Source organism: Podarcis pityusensis, assembly GCF_964106645.2.
Source record: "Podarcis pityusensis genome assembly, chromosome: 6".
Lineage (NCBI taxonomy): Eukaryota > Metazoa > Chordata > Lepidosauria > Squamata > Lacertidae > Podarcis > Podarcis pityusensis.
In genome coordinates, this window is record NC_138030.1 from 70,699,731 (window position 1) to 70,717,731 (window position 18,001).

General features: G+C 45.1%; 2 protein-coding genes across 4 annotated transcripts in view; one reads left to right on the top strand and one right to left on the bottom strand.

Annotated features, from left to right (window-relative positions):
* The window catches only part of COL24A1 (collagen type XXIV alpha 1 chain), a 331,774-nt gene extending 328,703 nt beyond the window's left edge, over positions 1 to 3,071 (bottom strand). The window contains exon 1 of the mRNA XM_081008493.1: positions 2,984 to 3,071. The gene's annotated coding sequence lies outside the window, so the exon portion shown is untranslated. The remainder of the gene's footprint in view (positions 1 to 2,983) is intronic.
* LOC308478654 (calcium-activated chloride channel regulator 1-like) overlaps positions 1 to 12,982 on the top strand; it is a 34,509-nt gene extending 21,527 nt beyond the window's left edge. For all 3 annotated transcript variants that reach the window (XM_081008575.1, XM_081008576.1, XM_081008574.1), the window contains 4 exons: positions 2,351 to 2,621; positions 8,545 to 8,712; positions 9,532 to 9,777; positions 12,237 to 12,982. In XM_081008575.1, coding sequence (XP_080864701.1) covers positions 2,351 to 2,621; positions 8,545 to 8,712; positions 9,532 to 9,777; positions 12,237 to 12,799 — 1,248 coding nt within the window. In that variant the 3' untranslated portion in view covers positions 12,800 to 12,982. The remainder of the gene's footprint in view (positions 1 to 2,350; positions 2,622 to 8,544; positions 8,713 to 9,531; positions 9,778 to 12,236) is intronic.
* Positions 12,983 to 18,001: the final 5,019 nt, after the last annotated feature.

Consider the following 18,001-nt stretch of genomic DNA (forward strand, 5'->3'; position numbering starts at 1 on the left):
AGTATTCCAGATTAGCATTTCCCACACCCTCAGAGTATGGTGATGAGGGCTGTGCCTACGGAGTCCAATACCATGAAACGGTTCATGAAGTGTTTTTAAGGTCCCTTCACAGCTGCTGCTGAATCTGTGTTGGCTTCTCTGAAGCTGGACCTCACCTTGGAAATGCACAAGCTTCCTTCCTGTCTTCCTGATCCTAATGGTCATTTGGGAAGTGAGCGGGTGTGTGTACCTGCATGTGTCCGTCACCTCATCACCCTCACTTGAGCATACAGCATACCCTGAGGCAAGATACATACTTCAGTGGGTAATTACTGGCTCGTTGAGTTTTCATCCAGCTCTGAAATTGCCGTAAAAAAAGGTAAACAATAACATTAGTTTTGAAAACCTAAAGGACCAGATCAGGAATAGTTAACAATAGTGAAATGAGAAATGAAGCAAAATGATCAGAGTGAGGAGTCAATTGAATCATGTTCCAAATTGGTACCAAGAATCGGATTATAAGCGGGAACCATTTTAGGCGTGTCCAATTGACACCTGATCATTGACCTGAGGGTCCTTTTGGAACTGGAAGGGGGCAGGGCGGGCTGGAATAGAAGCGGGACATAATGTTTTGTGTTTTTTTTTAAATGATATTTATTAAGGTTTCCAAAAAGAAAAGTTACATATGTAAAAAAAAGAAAAATAGAAAAAATGCAAAATACAAAATACAGAAAAAATAAAAAAGACTTAAAAAACAAATCAATCTTTCCATGCCTTACATTTCATTTACTTGTTTCCCTGACCTCCTCACGCCTCCCTTTTTTGTATTCCAGTTCAGTTAATTAATTCAGCAATTCCTTTCCCTCTTTGTTTTTATCTTAATCCTTTAACTTAATATATTATAGCTTTAGGTTCTCTCCTGTTAACAATCCATTTTTACATACACCTTATAACATTACTGCTAAAACCACTTAACTTCATTCTGACATCATTCTAACATTCATTAATTTTACAGTATTTCTGTAAATAGTCTTTAAATTTCTTCCAATCTTCTTCCACCGACTCAAAGCGGGACATAATGGGGCAGGGCACTCAGGGGGCGGGAACAGAACCCCTATGCAAAATGGCCACTGCCTTTAAGAGTAAGCATCATTCATCCCCCCTGGAGCCAACCCACTACACTGCAGAATAGTGAATCCTTCAAAAATCTAGGGTGGTAGAATCCTGGGCACTCCTGGGAGCCTGTAATTATTTATTGTCTATCTTTCTTGTGCCCAAAGGAGTAATACTCTCATGGTGTGCTGTTGGAGAATTACTAGCTGTGTCCAATTCATCTAAGAAGCAATTTTTTTCAATAATCTTCTTCAACGATTAAGCTGTTTCTTTTTATTAAAAAAAATAAAATCTCTTTTGCTTATTTGAGTGATATCAAGCTCTTATGTGTCTTGGTAGGATGAGATGGTGGAGAGGAGCATAGGACTTTGAAGGGTGGCTGATCCTTGAGGGAGGTGGCAAACTGAGAGATGAAAATGGCAAACCAGTCTCTCCCGCAAGTTGTTGTTGTTTAGTCATTTAGTCGTGTCCGACTCTTCGTGACCCCATGGACCAGAGCACACCAGACACTCCTGTCTTCCACTGCCTCCCGCAGTTTGGTCAAACTCATGCTGGTAGCTTCGAGAACACTGTCCAACCATCTCGTCCTCTGTCGTCCCCTTCTCCTTGTGCCTTCAATCTTTCCCAACATCAGGGTTGTCTTTGTCCAAGGAGTTTTCTTGGCAGGGATATTGGAGTGGTTTGCCGGTTCCTGCTCTAGGTGGATCACGTTTGGTCAAAACTCTCCACTATGACCTGTCCATCTTGGGTGGCCCTGCACGGCATAGCTCATAGCTTCTCTGAGTTATTCAAGCCCGTTCACCACAGCCTTGCTAATTTGGCTCCTTCCTGCAGCAACAGAGAGAGAGAGAGAGAGAGAGAAAGAGAGAGAGAGATCAGTTTCCCTATGGCATCACTGCTCACTAACTAGGCCAAAGCCAACAGAGAAAAAAGTTTGTAGGGCTGACTTCTCTCTCTTTTTTTACAAAAGTGTGTGTGTGTGAGGAATGGAATGGCAGAAAGTTTCGCAGTGAGCAGACAAGGGAATAGAATTTGCTATTGTGTTTGTGCTCAAGGAAAGAAACCGCGCAAGCAAATACAATCAATATTCACCATTGTTGGTTGTGTTAGCCTGCAAACAATACATAATTGTAATCATTTTAATAAAAAGACACCTACCTTTATCAAAGCACAAGAGAAACCAGAGGGAATGGAAATGCGTTTATAAACACAACTTAGATACTCAATAGTCTTCTGTATTTCAACACTTGATTTTCAGACAGGAGACTGGATTTATTCAATCAAGAACACACATTCGGGAGCACAAGTCATATCAATAGCGGCAACCACTCGAGCAGCCTCTGCCTCTGTGCCTCCTTTGATTGTGAAGCCCTACACGAAAAGCAATACCAATAAGTTTCCTAGTCCGATGGTTATTTATGCAGAAGTCAGCCAAGGATTCTTGCCTGTCATTGGTGCAAAAGTCACAGTGATGGTCGAACCAGAGATTGGAACACCAGTAGAACTGGAGCTTTATGATGATGGTTCAGGTAAGCTTATTTCAAAGCATTTACGGAAGTATGCATTTAAATTTTTTTCAAAAGCAAGTTTTTCAAAAGTCAATTTTCATTGACTCCTTTGAAATGGAGTAAATGTATAATTATTGCAAATCCAAATATATGTATTGGACTTGCCTTGTACCATGTGGCTCGCTATACCTGCCTTTGTGAACTGGAATCATTGCATATAATGACCTCATTCTGGGCTCTGTCCCAAGCTCCATCAAGTCGTGCAAATAGTGTCTGTGAAATGTTGGGGAGCATGGTGACCTACCAATGTTTGGGAAAAAGAAAACATCTTTGCCTGATGCTGAAACAATGGCAACATTGGTGCCCGGTGTATCTGGGAGAACCTGTCTTCTTCTTCTTCTTCTTCTTCTTCTTCTTCTTCTTCTTCTTCTTCTTCTTCTTCTTCTTCGTCTTCTTCTTCTTCTTCTTCTTCTTCTTCTTCGTCTTCTTCTTCTTCTTCTTCTTCTTCTTCTTCTTCTTCTTCTTTTTATTGAATTTATATGAGGGAGGTCATTGCCAGCCTCCAGACCTCCCTCAGAGATTGCACATAGGGAAGCATCCCAGATGATGATCTCAGGACCTGGGTTCATATGCGGAAAGGGGGTCCTTTAGATCTATTTATCACAGTAATCCACCAGGAGTTTGATAAGTGTTAGGTGGTGGGTTGACATAGCAGCCGGCACAGCGATTTCTTCAAGTAGCTCTTTATTATGGTAAGCTGGAATAGAACTAACTGCGAACAGCTCAGCCGGCCTGTATTTATAGGCAGCCGGCTGTCAACATTGTAACCACAACAGCCCAGAGTTCCCGCCTAAAATAACTGCCGCGGACCTGAGTGAAAACTATCTACAGACCTGAGTGAAAACTATATACAGTATCCCCCTGTTGGCCCAGGGTGAAACTACACTACATAACACCCCTCCCCACCGAGATAAGGCGTTAGTTACAATCGTAATGGTTTCCTTATATACAGCACTACGCGTAATGGTTCAATTAAGCACAAAAGCATATCGGTTACATTTCCCATACTTAGACCAACAGTGATACCTGTCCAACAACATAGTCCTTTAAATAAGTTGGGCGCTTGGAAACTCTGCCAGACCGCCGGGGACTGGTAGCCAAGTCCGGAGGGCCACACAGTTCTCGCTGAGGCTGTGGTGCGACCCTAGGTGGCGTTGGGACCAACTCCCCTGGATCCGCTGCTGTGGGTGGAGCCTCCGCAAGTGGAGTGGTCTGAGTCTGTTCTGAAACGGCTTGGTTCGGCTCCACGCTGGCAGTTTGTGAGGGAGGTGTAGGTGGGGCCTCGCCATCTGTACGTGTCTCTTCTGGAGCCGCAAGCGCAGTTGGGGGCACCTCGGTAGTGTCCAAGTCCCCAACCCTGCACCTAAGCTGGTCTATGTGCCGTCGCCACAAGCGTCCGTCTTCGAGTGCCACCTGGTACGAGCGAGGTCCAGTGACTCCCACTACTGTGGCTGGCACCCAAGGGATGTCCCCCACATAGTTCCGGGCAAAGACCTGGTTTCCTGGGACAAATGACCGTGGTGCGTTGGCACAGCCTGGGGGTTCAGCCACGGCAAAGTCTGGGTGTAGCCGGTCGAGCGGTGACCTGAGGCGGCGGCCCATAAGCAGTTCAGCAGGACTCCTCCCTGTGGCCGCATGAGGGGTGATGTGTTGCACGAACAAGTATTCGGCGACCCGCTCATGCCAGTCTCCCCGGTCCAGGCGCGCCAGTGCCTCTTTTGTCGAGCGCACCATTCTTTCCGCTTGCCCGTTGCTGGATGGATGAAAAGGTGCCGTTAGGGCATGGCAGATGCCCAGTCCCAAAAGATACCGCTCGAACGTGCCTGACGTGAACTGCGGTCCGTTGTCAGAGACAAGGACATCAGGACACCCATGCGTTGCAAACAGGCCTCGCAGCACCCGGATGACAGCTTCGGTAGTGGTGGAGGGCATCAGGGCGACCTCCAGCCATTTGGAATAGGCGTCCACCACTACCATAAAGGTCCGGCCGTGAAAGGGGCCAGCCAGATCGATGTGCACCCTCGACCAGGGTGTCTTTGGCGTCTCCCAGGTGTGTCCCTTAGCTGCCGGTGGTGCAGGCCTCGACTCCTGGCACGCTTGACAGGCGGACACCCAGGCAGTGATGGCATCGTCCATATTAGGCCACCAGACGTAACACCGAGCCAACGCCTTCATTTTGACAATTCCCGGGTGGCCAACGTGCAGAGCCTCCAGGACGCGCTGACGGAGTCCCTGGGGAATCACGACGCGGTCTCCCCACAGCAGGCAGCCACGATGAGCTGAGAGTTCATGTTGTCTGGTTGCGAAGGGCTGGAACTCCGATGCAAAAGGCCCTTGTGGCCACCCCCTCCACACCCAGTTGAGCACCCGGCTGATGGTGCGATCCTGGGCAGATGCGGAGGCCACAGTGGCAGCCGATACAGGCGCTGCCGGAAGATCCTCAATCAGAAGGAGCGATGAAGCTGGAGCCGGGTCTTCCACAAATGCTGGAAGAGGGCAACGGCTGAGGGCGTCGGCATGGCCCATCGATTTCCCCGGGCGATGGATGAGCCGGTAGTGGTAGGCAGCCAGGAAAACAGTCCATCGCAGCATGCGTGGTGAGAGGACCGGTGGAGTTGGACGATCACCGGCGAGGAGGCCCAGGAGTGGCTTGTGGTCAGTGATGAGGTCAAAAGTCCTGCCATAGAGGTATTCATGGAACCTATTCACTCCAGCCACAAGTGCCAATGCCTCCTTGTCGAGCTGGCTGTAATTCCGTTCCGTCGGAGATAGTGTCCTGGAAAAGTAGGCGAGCGGTGCTTCTCTTCCATCTGGAAAACGGTGACTAAGGACAGCACCGATGCCAAAAGGTGAGGCGTCGCAGGCAAGGACCAGCGGCCTGGATTCACTGTACTGTACCAGCACACTGTCTGAAGAAAGGAGAGCCTTGACCGCGTTGAAGGCCGCCGTCTCCCGATGACCCCAGGCCCAAGGCGTCTTAGTGCTAAGGAGTCGGTGAAGAGGCTCAGCCACTGTGGCTTTGTGGGGCAGGAACATGTTATAAAAGTTCAGCAGCCCCAGGAATGCCTGCAACTCCGTTTTGTTCTTTGGGGTGGGGGCCTGCTGGATAGCGCGGATCTTGGATGTGGTTGGATGAAGACCGGAGGCATCGATAAGATAGCCCAGGAACTCTACCTGTGGAACGGCGATCTGGCACTTCTCCCTCTTTACCTTGAGCCCGGCCTCCTGGAACCTGGTCAGCACGGCACGGAGGCGCTCGAACAGCTGCTGGTGTGAGTCTGCAGACACCAAGACGTCATCAAAATATGGTACCACGCCCGGAAGCCCTTGCAGGAGACGCTCCATAAGGCTTTGGAAGATGCCAGGAGCCACACTCACCCCGAACTGCAACCGGCGGCAACGGAAAGCCCCCCGGTGGGTGACGATCGTCTGGGCTTCAGCAGTGGCATCATCGACTGGCAGTTGTTGATAGGCTTGGGCAAGGTCCAGCTTAGCGAAGACCTTACCCTCACCCAGGGAATGCAGCAGGTGTTGGACAACAGGAACCGGATAAGCGTGCTGCTGAACTGCCTTGTTGATCGTGCACTTGTAGTCAGCGCAGATTCTCACCGACCCATCTGGCTTGACAGGCGTGACGATGGGGGTTTCCCACTTTGCGTGGTCAACCGGCTCCAAAACTCCTTGGGCGATCAGTTTGTCCAGTTGTTCATCCACCTTAGCCTTGAGAGCAAAGGGAACCCGGCGTGGCTTTAGCTTGATGGGGGCGACTTGTGGATCAAGGCTAAAGGAGATGGGCGTACCTGTATATTGGCCCAAGGTGCCGTCAAAAACCTCGGCAAAGTCTTTGACCAGACCCTCAGTCTCTGCGTTAGAGATGCAGTTGATGCCGGTGACTTCCAGGCCGAGGGCATCAAACCAGTCTAGCCCTAGGAGGCTTGGCCGCTGACCTTCGACCACCACCAACCGGAGCAGGCCCGAAAAATCCTTGAAGGCGATCCGGAACCGGCCAACGCCTACCACGGGAATGTCGTTTCCCTGGTAGTCTCTCAGGTGTACGCGGTGAGAGTCGAGTTGCCTTTTGGACACTCTGGGTACCAGTCTTTTGATGGTGCTCCATGACACGATGGACAGGGCAGACCCGGTGTCGATCTCCATGTCACATGGAGCTCCTTCAATGAGCACCGTGACGTTCAGCTTGCGTCGCGTAGGCGAGTCGGTTTGGCCAATCGTGGTTCCAGACGGGCAGCGGCAGTTGGTGAGAGCGAAACAACTTTCCTTGGCAGACTGGAGTGAAGACTTGGACTTGCGAATCGATGAAGGGGGGGTGTCAGACGGAGCCGATCGGCAGACCTTAGCGATGTGGCCCCTTCTGGAACACTTCCTACAGATGGCGTCTCTGAATCGACACTTGGCACGGGAATGGTTGCCTCCGCAGCCAGCACATTCCGGTTGGCCCTTGGACTTCTGTTGGAACTTCCTGCGCTCCCGCTTTGTCTGGTGCACGTCATCATCTTCACTGGAGGATGCCTCCTCACTGCTGGCCTTTTCATGATGCACCGGAACTGGCTCCCTAGCAAGACGCGGGCTGCTGGACTTGCGGATCTCCTGGGCGGAGCGTTCAGCAGCTTCTGAGGCCACAGCCTCCTCAATGGCTTTCTGTAGCGTGAGGTCTGGCTTGGCTAGGAGGCGCCGTTGCAGATGGATGTCCCGGACCCCGCAGACGATTCGATCCATCAGGGCATCGTCTAAGTCTCGGAACTCACAGTGCATTGCAGCCTGTCGCAGGGCGGTGGTGTAGTTGTTGATTGACTCCCCCTCTGCCTGGTTCCGGTGGTAGAACGCATGGCGGGCAGCAATCTTGGACGGCTTTGGTGCGTAGTGGTTGCGGAGCTTCTCTTGGATCGTGTCCCATGGTGTTGCCTGGACTGCTTCAGGCGCAACCAACGCTCGGGCCGTCTCAAACACCTCAGGCCCACAGAGGCTGAGGAATAGGCCCCGCTTCCGCTCCTGTGATACTTCTGTCAGCTCGTTGGCTTGGAGGTAGCAGTCGAACCGAGCGAGGTAGGAGTCCCATGATTCAGAGGCTGGCGCAAACGGCGGTAGAGGCACAAGTGAAGCCATGATTCCGATGCCGGCGTGAAGGGCGATGGATGGAACACAGTGCTCTAGCCAGAACAGTCAGCTCTGAATTGGTTCTGCCCAGTGATTTCGCTCAGTGATTTCGCTCTGTGATTCAGCTCAGTGATTCAGCTCAGTTCAGAGGCTGGCCGCATCTGGCTGTGCTCTGATGTCCATCTATCCCATCCTCGTCGCCAGTGTTAGGTGGTGGGTTGACATAGCAGCCGGCACAGCGATTTCTTCAAGTAGCTCTTTATTATGGTAAGCTGGAATAGAACTAACTGCGAACAGCTCAGCCGGCCTGTATTTATAGGCAGCCGGCTGTCAACATTGTAACCACAACAGCCCAGAGTTCCCGCCTAAAATAACTGCCGCGGACCTGAGTGAAAACTATCTACAGACCTGAGTGAAAACTATATACAGTATCCCCCTGTTGGCCCAGGGTGAAACTACACTACATAACAATAAATGTGCTGATTTTGCTAGCTGCCTGGGAGTGCCAAAAATTGAGCTCGGCAGGAGTTCGGCAGGCCACAATACATGCTGGTGTGTTTGGTTGGTCCCAAGTTTTGCTGGCCTGTGTTTTATTGACATCAACTATTAACATTATGATTCCATACTACCACTTTCAGAATCATCTATTTCCACGGATACAGCAACACATACTGTGAAATGAACATAGGTTTTGTAGGTTGTTGGGTTTTTTTTAATGACCAGAAGTGTGACAGTTGCTTCGGATGTCACTTTTCAATATTTATGTACTCAGGCGCCGATATTCTCAAGAATGACGGAATCTACTCAAGGTATTTCACATCATTCAGAGGAAACGGTAGACACAATATCAAAGTGCGTGTCCAAGGAAAAGACCAGACCCTCAGACGGTCCCGTAGACAGAGTCAAGCTTTATATCTAACAGGATTTGTAGAAGAAGATGGTAAGCAAGTGTTATGAAATAGCTCTACTGCTGGTATGTTAGCTCTGTGGTTCTCCAAGTATGAAATTGGGGATGGATCTACACACAGGGGGGAAATGCAATAAGTAAGTCAAAAAATAAATCGTTATACTGTAACAAAAGGGGGGGGGAACGCTATGTAAAATCTCAAAGGAAAGGTTTGTGCTCTACAGTGCCATCTGGTGTGCATGTTTATAACACATTCAAAACACTGTTTTTTGACTAATGCAGCTGAGTCCTGGGTCTCTCAGTAGAAACACAAGCATTTTCCTTCCCTGTCATTGTCTTTATGTAGATCTGGACAATTGAGTATACAACTCTGATGCACCCACACCCTTCTCTCCTATAATATTCTAATCTACTGTGCGCTTCCCAAATTAGTAGGTAAACGAAATGTGTTATTTGAACTGATGAAACAACCTAATTCTTACTAGGGTTTAAAATATTACTCTGCCATCCTTCTTTTGGTCCTAAGTGCACAAGAGTGCAGCCTTAATTGATTTATTGTTTGCATATACTTCTACTTCGAGCATTTCAGAGTCTCTTCTGTTTCCACTAGTTGCCAGCACAAAGTCTAGAGCAAGTTGCCATTGTCTTGCCATAGTATTTCTAGCCAATCACATGCAATGCAGCCTGGTTTTGTGTTGCATGTAGATAATTTATATGCCTCTCAATTACACTGATTTCTCAAGTGGTACACGAGGAATGCAATACAATGAAAATAAAAATCTGTTAAAACTGTAAAGCACCAAGAAAGTTTAGACGCTTGTAGTTATGGCTGTTCTTCCCCTGCTTTTGTAGGTCAAATAACAATGAACCCCCCCAAACCTGAACCTACAGATGATGAACTCCAAACCAATCTAGGAAGCGTCAGTAGAGTTGCCTCAGGTGGTTCCTTTGTAGTATCAGGAGTCCCTTTTGAAGGCATCATCACAGATGTTTTTCCACCCTCTAAAATTACTGACCTTGAGGTAAAACTAGATGAGGATGATGATCATTTCTGTTTCGCATGGACGGCTCCTGGAAATGACTATGATATAGGACAAGGTAAGTGTGGAAGCCTGCTTTAATCAACCCACAAGGCTGCTTTGCTTACAGAAAAGATTATTATTATTATTTTAAAAAAGTATAATGGAGTGGATGGAGAATTTACACCAGCCACCTTTCCCTGTAATATCCTGGAGGTAAAATTCTACCCCATACTGCCTTCCCCACTTTGGCTTCTCCGCAACTGGCACCAAGACAGAACTGCCTTGATATAAGCATGGAACACAAATCTCCATCCAGCAGGATCCAGAATGCCATTGGGTTGCAAAAGCAGCATAGCCCAAAACCAGGGTTGTCTCAACACTGCCACCTGCATGGCAACATCCTCCCAAAGTTTCTGCATAATAAAGTAGCAAAAGTCTAGATTCCTGACACACCATGTCAGGAATGGGGGAGTTGAGTGGCTGTTTTTCTTTTGTGGAATGGGTACCCTATGGTGCCTGTGGTGATCACACACAGGGCCCCCGGACGTTTGACGGTCTATTGACCCTGTGCCGCCACTGCGATTGCTTTTTCCGCTGCCACCACCCCGCTTCTCACGGGGACACACGGAGTCCAGACAGTTGTTAACATAAACAAATAATCAAGTTTATTTTTAAATGCAGGAACAAGCTTACGGTTTCAGTTAATTTTTCTCTTGTCAGTTTCTTATTCTTAGTTCCTAACAACTCTAAACTGATTATTCCAACTATCTATCTGACTCCACCTAACAATTCCTCTCACTCTCTCACAATACAACTCTACCAACCCACACCTAAACCTCCCTCTTCCTTCCTCAACTCCCAAACCTCAACCCTCAACTCCCAAACCTCAACTGACTTTCAAAACCTCCCACTCTAACTTTTATTCCCCCCTTGCATTCTCACTGGCCAATCACATCACACCTATTTTAACCCTTTCCTTATGACCCATCCTAGGAGGCAAACGCCACAGTGCCTATGACAGTTTCTTAAATTTTGTAATTGTCACTGTTTATTAAATATGTATACAGTGGTACCTTGGTTTCCGAACTTAATCCGTTCTGGAAGTCCGTTCTTAAACCGAAACCGTTCATAAACCGAGGTGTGCTTTCCCAAATGAGGCCTCCTGTCGCCGGTGCCCTTCCACCATTTGGATTCCATTCTTAGACCGAGGTAAAGTTCTCAAACCGGGACATTACTTCTGGTTTTGTGGAGTTCGTAAACCAAATTGTTCGTAAACAGGACTGTTCTCAAACCGAGGTACCACTGTGCTGCCCTTCATGTGAACAACCCAGGGTGGTTCACATTAGAAAAAAACAAAAACAAAGTGAGAACACAAAACACATTATAAAACAAAAACAAAAAACGCTATAACACCTTCTCCTCCCACAAACAATTTAAATGGCTGTAGAATGTTAATCATCCAAATGCCTGGTTGGAGAGAAATGTTTTCACCTGGCATCATGATCGATGTGACATGCTCAAGCTGTCTTTCCCCAGTTAGCAACCTGGGGGAAGTTTCTGAACTGTCTTCAGAGGCAGCCCTATGTATAACACATTGCAGTAATCTAACCTAGAGGTTACCAGAGCATAGATGACAGATGTTAGGCTATCCCTGTTCAGATAGGGGTACAGCTGTGCCACAAGCTGGAGCTGATGGAGGGCACTCTGTGCCACTGAGGACACCTGAGCCTCAAGCAACATTCGAAGGGAACGTAACTCCATCTAGAGCAGGTCACATTGCATACATCCAGTCCAGGGAACCGCCCACTACCAATGTCTCAGTCTTATCAGGATTGAGCTTCAGTTAGTTGTCTCTCATCTAGCAGTCTAGAACATTCACTGCCACACCTGCAGAAGTAGAGCTGTGTGTCACCAGCATATTGCTGACAACGTACTCCAAAACTCCAGATTGCCCCACTCAGCAGTTCCATGTAGGTGTTAAACAACGTAGGGGATAAAATTGAACCCTGAGGAGCCCTTGAAGGCTCCATGGGGCTGAAGACCACCCCCAAAGCATCAACCTCTGAAAGCAACCATCCAAGTAGAACTGGAACCACCGCAAAGCCATGCTTCCCACTCTCAACTCGGACAGTCCCTCCAGAAGGAGACCATGTATGATTGCATCAAAAGCTGCTGAGAGATTGAGGAGAACAAACAGGGACACATTTCCCCTGTCTCTCTCCCAACAGAGGTCATCATACAAGTGTGTCCCCCCAAAAAGGCTGTGGGTATCCATGACATAGGCCAGTATTCTTACACTGGCATGAAATTACAGTTAACCTCAACAAGCAGCCTGTGTGAATGGAGAACTTGGCCTTAGAACATTTTCCGGGGCTCTTTGCGACATGCAAAGATGCAATGGCAGTTATGCATTCAATCCAATGTTGAGAGAGTTCCCTAAGGAGTTTGTAAATACACGGAAGCAGATTTTTGTCTCTGTTATTCCTGAAGACGTAGGTCCCTAATGGATGCCTGTTGTGTGTTTTCATTTCGCAGCTGAAAGATATGAAATAAAAATGAGTGAAAATCCCTTGGAATTAAGAAATGAAACTTTTAAGGACGCCACTTCTGTGAACACTACTGGACTTGCAGTGGAAATTGCTGGGGTCAAACAAATGTTTCGGTATAAGCCCCACAACTTCATGAAAGAAAATGGCACCTCCATCTACTTTGCAATTCGTGCCATTGATGGCAGCAGCAACATTGGAGAAGTATCTAACATAGCAAGAGCAGTTGTGCTTCTTCCTGCGTTGCCACCTACTCCTGCTAGTCCAGTTACAACTTCTACTGCTCACACTACTCCAGATGACAAATACTCTGTTTCGCCTACTCTGGATGACAAACATACAACTCCCTCTAATGTGAAACCCACCTGTGCTAATGATACCAACGCAATAAATACCACTATGGAAACTGTGATCATCGTATGTGCTTCTGCAATTATAATTTGTGCTATTGTAAGTATAACAGTTTGTGTTTTGCGTAAGCAAAGATACAGAAGTTATGACACTTGCATGGATATTAGTGTTGTTAATAAGAATGCCCTCACTATTTTGTAAAGGATAATATATTTTATTAACTGTTTAATGTTTACAAACAAAATATTGAAACAAACAAGAACAAACGCTACCCAAAACAAACATAACCTGGGTGTCTGCCCACAAACTCTGGCACTAGGGCGAAAATGAGAGTGCTGGAGATGATTTTACATATTCACAATAAAAATTAACAGTGCTTTATAAGCCTCATGTGCTGTTTTTGTCTCAGCATCTATATTTTAAAGCCAGCAACCAATATTAAATGGGGATCATATACAATCAAGCATATAGATTTTTGAGAGACAGGTGGAAGACTCCTGGTACATAAACTATGAGAGAGTACCGTGTAGTATACTCTCAAATGTACTTTCCATTTTGGCTCCCTGCAAACACCTGGTTTTTCCTCCATTATCTTTTCCATAGCAGCCAACCCCTAAACTTTGGCCTACCAGGCTTTGGAAGTAAATGGTGTATGGTATTTCTAGTGATGCGCTATTTCTAATCGGAATGCTCCCAATAGAAAAAGGATGAACGTCTTGTTGCTTGTATTCCGTGTAGTTCCTGGTTGTAACAGAGCGAAGCCCGAGTCCACTGTAATAATTTAGACTACAGTAAATAGGAATGCACCATAGATCGGCCATTAAATCCCTTCAAACGACAGCAATAAATATGCAATCTTGTATGGGACCCATCGCTGTAATTTATGAGCAACAGGATTTCTCCACGTCCTTGGAGTGACTGACATTTGGGTGAGGAGAAAACAGATCACACTTCAGGAGATACTCAAAGAAACAACTGACTAGCTATTGAACGCCATTGGGTTATTCTTAAATGCTATTTCATAAGTTCAGAGCTAGATGGTGCTGGTGTGACCTTTTTCTCCCAGTGATATGTAAAATTTGTTCAAGGGATGTAAACGGGCTCATAAAACGCTGTGAAGAGGAGACAGATACGGAATGTTATTAAAACGGAGAGTCTCGTGATAGAGTTGCTGCAGGAAAACCATAAAAAACGTGGGCTGATTGATTCTTCAATCATTTAAAAGTTGCAATGCCTGGGTTTTTCTTATTAAAATATCTCCCAGGAGTCTGCAGGTTGTTTAGTGTCATCGGAATACTTTTAAATACTTGGTTGTTGCTTTTTAATCTTTTTACAATTCATTTTAATATTTGCTTCCATATTTTTGTAAACAGAGATTTTTTATTTATTTTTTACAATCAAGTGCTCTTTACATTTTGCTAAATAAACGTGAAAGGGGATTTCCTATTCCCTTATATCTGTCTCCGTTGGAACTCTATTTTGCTTTGTTGAAACTCCATATTTGATATTCGCATAACTGCTTGGCCGATGTGTATGAACTCTTCCTAACCTCTTCTAACAGAGAAGAAACAGGTTGTTTTTAAGAACGAAAGAGTCCTAGGATGGAATGCAATAACTGATAAGCAACCTAGCACCAAGAAAGGAATGCGAGGGGGTGCACTGATAGGCAACTTTGGGCCACTAGTATGACTGATATATTATCCATGGATAATGAAAGCAATGTTGCTATGCACCTGTTTGAATACAGTATAGCAATTAATCAACAAGGTAATGAAAAATAAGTATAGATAACTGCACATTAGTATAATGAGAGGGTGGGGGTGGGTTCAGAGCATGTTACAAACTCTTTCCTTCCTAATTCTCTCCCCAGGGATGCTTGCCTTGTGTCATCTATATTATATTATATTATATTATATTATATTATATTATATTATATTATTAATTATATTATATTATGTTTTGCTCATAACATTATCTTGTGAACGATGTGACAGGACCTCTTCTGAGGAAAGAAGGCAGCATCGTCCTGCTCAGACCCTACATTTGTATCATTCTTTCCTCCCACACTATGAGCCAAACAAGGTACTGACATTTACTAAAAACAATCGTGTCTGAGTCACAGTATTTCATGGAAAACTCCAAAGGTGTTTCCCATCCCTTGACATTTTACATCACCTAACTGAGTTCGCCTTAACTGCAAAGGCAGACAAAGTTTTGCATACTGTTTTTAAAACTGTAGAACCCCAAATGTATCAGTCATCCAAGCATATCAAAAGTACTTCCCATTTTCTTAACATCAATCAAAACATCCACCTTCTTGTTCCATTTACCTACAACCTTAAAAACTTTGTCATATATTTATGTCAGTATCCCCCCCCCTGCAATTAGGAAACCAGTCCTAATGATAATTGAGCATAGTTCCTAATTGTTCATACTGCCTGACTTGACCGTCAATTTAATATTGTTAATTTATTTGTTCAAATGTAAAATAGCCATGAAAACCATCTGGACATTCAAATTTGTTTACACCACCTTCTGATATCCATTACCCCCCTTCAACCCATGCTTGCAAACCAAAGGACTTTCCATAAATATATATATTTGTTTCATTCAATTTTTCTGTAATGATTTCCATAAATTTCTGGGATACTGCAACACTTACACTGTTCAAACATATATACCTCTAGGTTTTAACTGTTTCAAGCTTAGAAAACTTCATGAAGCATGTATTTAGACTGTTCAATTAAAAATAAACCCAAGTGGGAGACAGAAAACACTGATTATTTCACATCTGTGGACACTGGTTGTAATAAAACCTAAGTGCCCCAGTTCCTATTCTACAGAGCAAGTCCAGAAGGATAACAATGGTCAATTGGTATGAAAAGCTGAAGAGAGGTGAAGAAGCAGTAGCAAGGTCCCACTTCCCCTGTCCTGCTCTGTGCAAAGACTGAGACCAAGGCTAACTCTGTCCCATGGCCAGGCCAGACTGGAAAGGATAGTCCATTTCATCCCACAACGCTTACACCTGTCCAACCACAGCTATCTTCCTCCAAAAGGTGTGGTGTTGAATGTGATCAGCTTGCTGCTGCCTTTGTCCAAACTTTTATTTTATTTTCATTTAACAATCAATACCCGGCTTGATTGTAATAAAACCTCAAAGCAGTTTACGGAAAAAGACTGATTTTTATAACAACTTCCTGGTTGGGCATCTAGAACACTAAGCATCCTGGAGGCTGATAATTGGTGAGCTATGTTATCCTATTTGGGCAAGCTATGGTGGCTTTATTCAAGCCTGTAGGGATGTCTATGTATTTCCTGATTACAGTGGTACCTTGGTTCTCAAACTCCTTGGTACTCAAACCCTGAAAACCTGGAAGTAAATGTTCCAGTTTTCGAACATTTTTCAGAAGCTGAACATCCAATATGGTTGTTGGCTATTGTTTCCTGGGTGCCTGCACCAATCAGAAGCTGGGCCTTGGTTTTCAAACGTTTGGAAGTCAAACGGACTTCCAGAACGGATTACGTTTGGCGCTTTTGTTTTTGCTATTTAGTTTGCGTTTTTGTTTTTGAGGCTTTTTTGGTTAATTTGTTAGTGTGACTGTGTGGAACCCAGTTCAGCTACTGATTGATTGATTGATTGATTGATTGTGTGACTGCAGAAATGGATAAAAGCCCCCTATCCAAACAGTTACTATCATCAGTACAGGTAAGGGGAAAAAATCAATTTAAATTTTTATCATCTACAATACTGTCTTATTTATTTTATAGTACAGTACATTGGTTATTGCTTTCATTTTATGGATCAATGGTCTCGTTAGATAGTAAAATCCATGTTAAATTGCTGTTTTAGGGATTTTTTAAAAAAAGTCTGGAACAGATTAATCCATTTTGCATTACTTTTTATGGGAAAGCATGCCTTGGTTTTGGAACACTTTGGTTTTGGAACAGACTTCCGGAACGGATTAAGTTTGAGAGCCAAGGTACCACTATACAGTGGTGCCTCGCAAGACGAAATTAATTCGTTCTGCGAGTTTTTTTGTCTTGCGAATTTTTCGTCTTGCGAAGCACGGTTTCCCATAGGGTATTAACGGTTTTAAGAAAAAGGAAACAAACTTGCAAGACGTTTTCATTTTTCGTCTTGCGAAGCAAGCCCATAGGGAACTTCGTCTTGCGAAGCAACTCAAAAAACGAAAAACTCTTTCGTCTTGCGCGTTTTTCGTCTTGCGAGGCATTCGTCTTGCGAGGTACCACTGTATTATGTTTTACAGCAACCATTGATTGGATTTGACAGGAGTGCCTGGCGTGCTCTGGTCCATGGGGTCACGAAGAGACGGACACGACTAAACGACTAAACAACAACAACAACAGTTCCTTCATCTATTCAATTATACCCTAACTGTTCTTCATTGTTAGTGGGTTAGTCTGTGTGGTGCATGAATCACTGCCTTGGCATCTTCAGATAGCCCAATACCGGTGTTTTCCAATAACATCTGGAAATCCTTTTGTAGCCTGTGAGGAGTCTGCTTTATCAATCCCACTGTCTTTAGGATTTTTTTTAAAATTCGTTTTAAGGATTTGAAAACATTTCATCCTAATACAGGTTTCACATCACTGAAAACTCTGAATGTTGGTATCTCTCTTTGTGTGTTTATCAGAGGTTTTTCCTACTACGCAGAGTAGATGTTTGGCCCTGTGCAATGGGGGAAACCTTAAAAGAAGAAACCCCACAATTATGCCCTACGAAGGGGCCTCTAAATAACTCGATGCATTGATAAAAAAATAACAGCAATAGAAAAAGATGTAACGCATGACAAAAACACAACTTAAATGAGGAAAGTCGACATAGGAAGAGGTGGAGCAATGGCTGAAATAGTGTAGGTTAATTTGTACCGCAGCAAACTATGTATCTGGAGGTAAGTGATAATGCAATGTTCAAGAAATGAGTGCGGCATGGTGATAGCAGAAAGGCATCACGTGTAACATGCTGCTGTGTACAGATAAAATGAGACCCACGGCAAGGAATCACAAGGAAAATCCTCAGAAAGCCTAATGTTAGTCTATGACACACACTCTTGAATGGGGGACGACGCTTCATCAGACCGCAGTATCACACAACTCTGGGCATAGTAAGAATCTTACCTGTTAGCTGTCCTGATCAAGTCGTTTAGTAAGGCTCATGCTGTGTTGGAATAACATGTCTGCTATTGCTATAGAGTGTTTGATTATTAGAATAGGGAGTGATGCACTGCACAGAAGAGTTGCGTTAGTAAATATAAGAGCGCAAAAAGTGTCTGCCTTCTCTTGGGTTTAATGAAAGGGTAGTGGTGGTGATTGTATAAAAGCCCTTTTAAGTACAGCCAGGCTCTCCAAACCATGAATTTAAGCAATAAAAATAAAATAAAA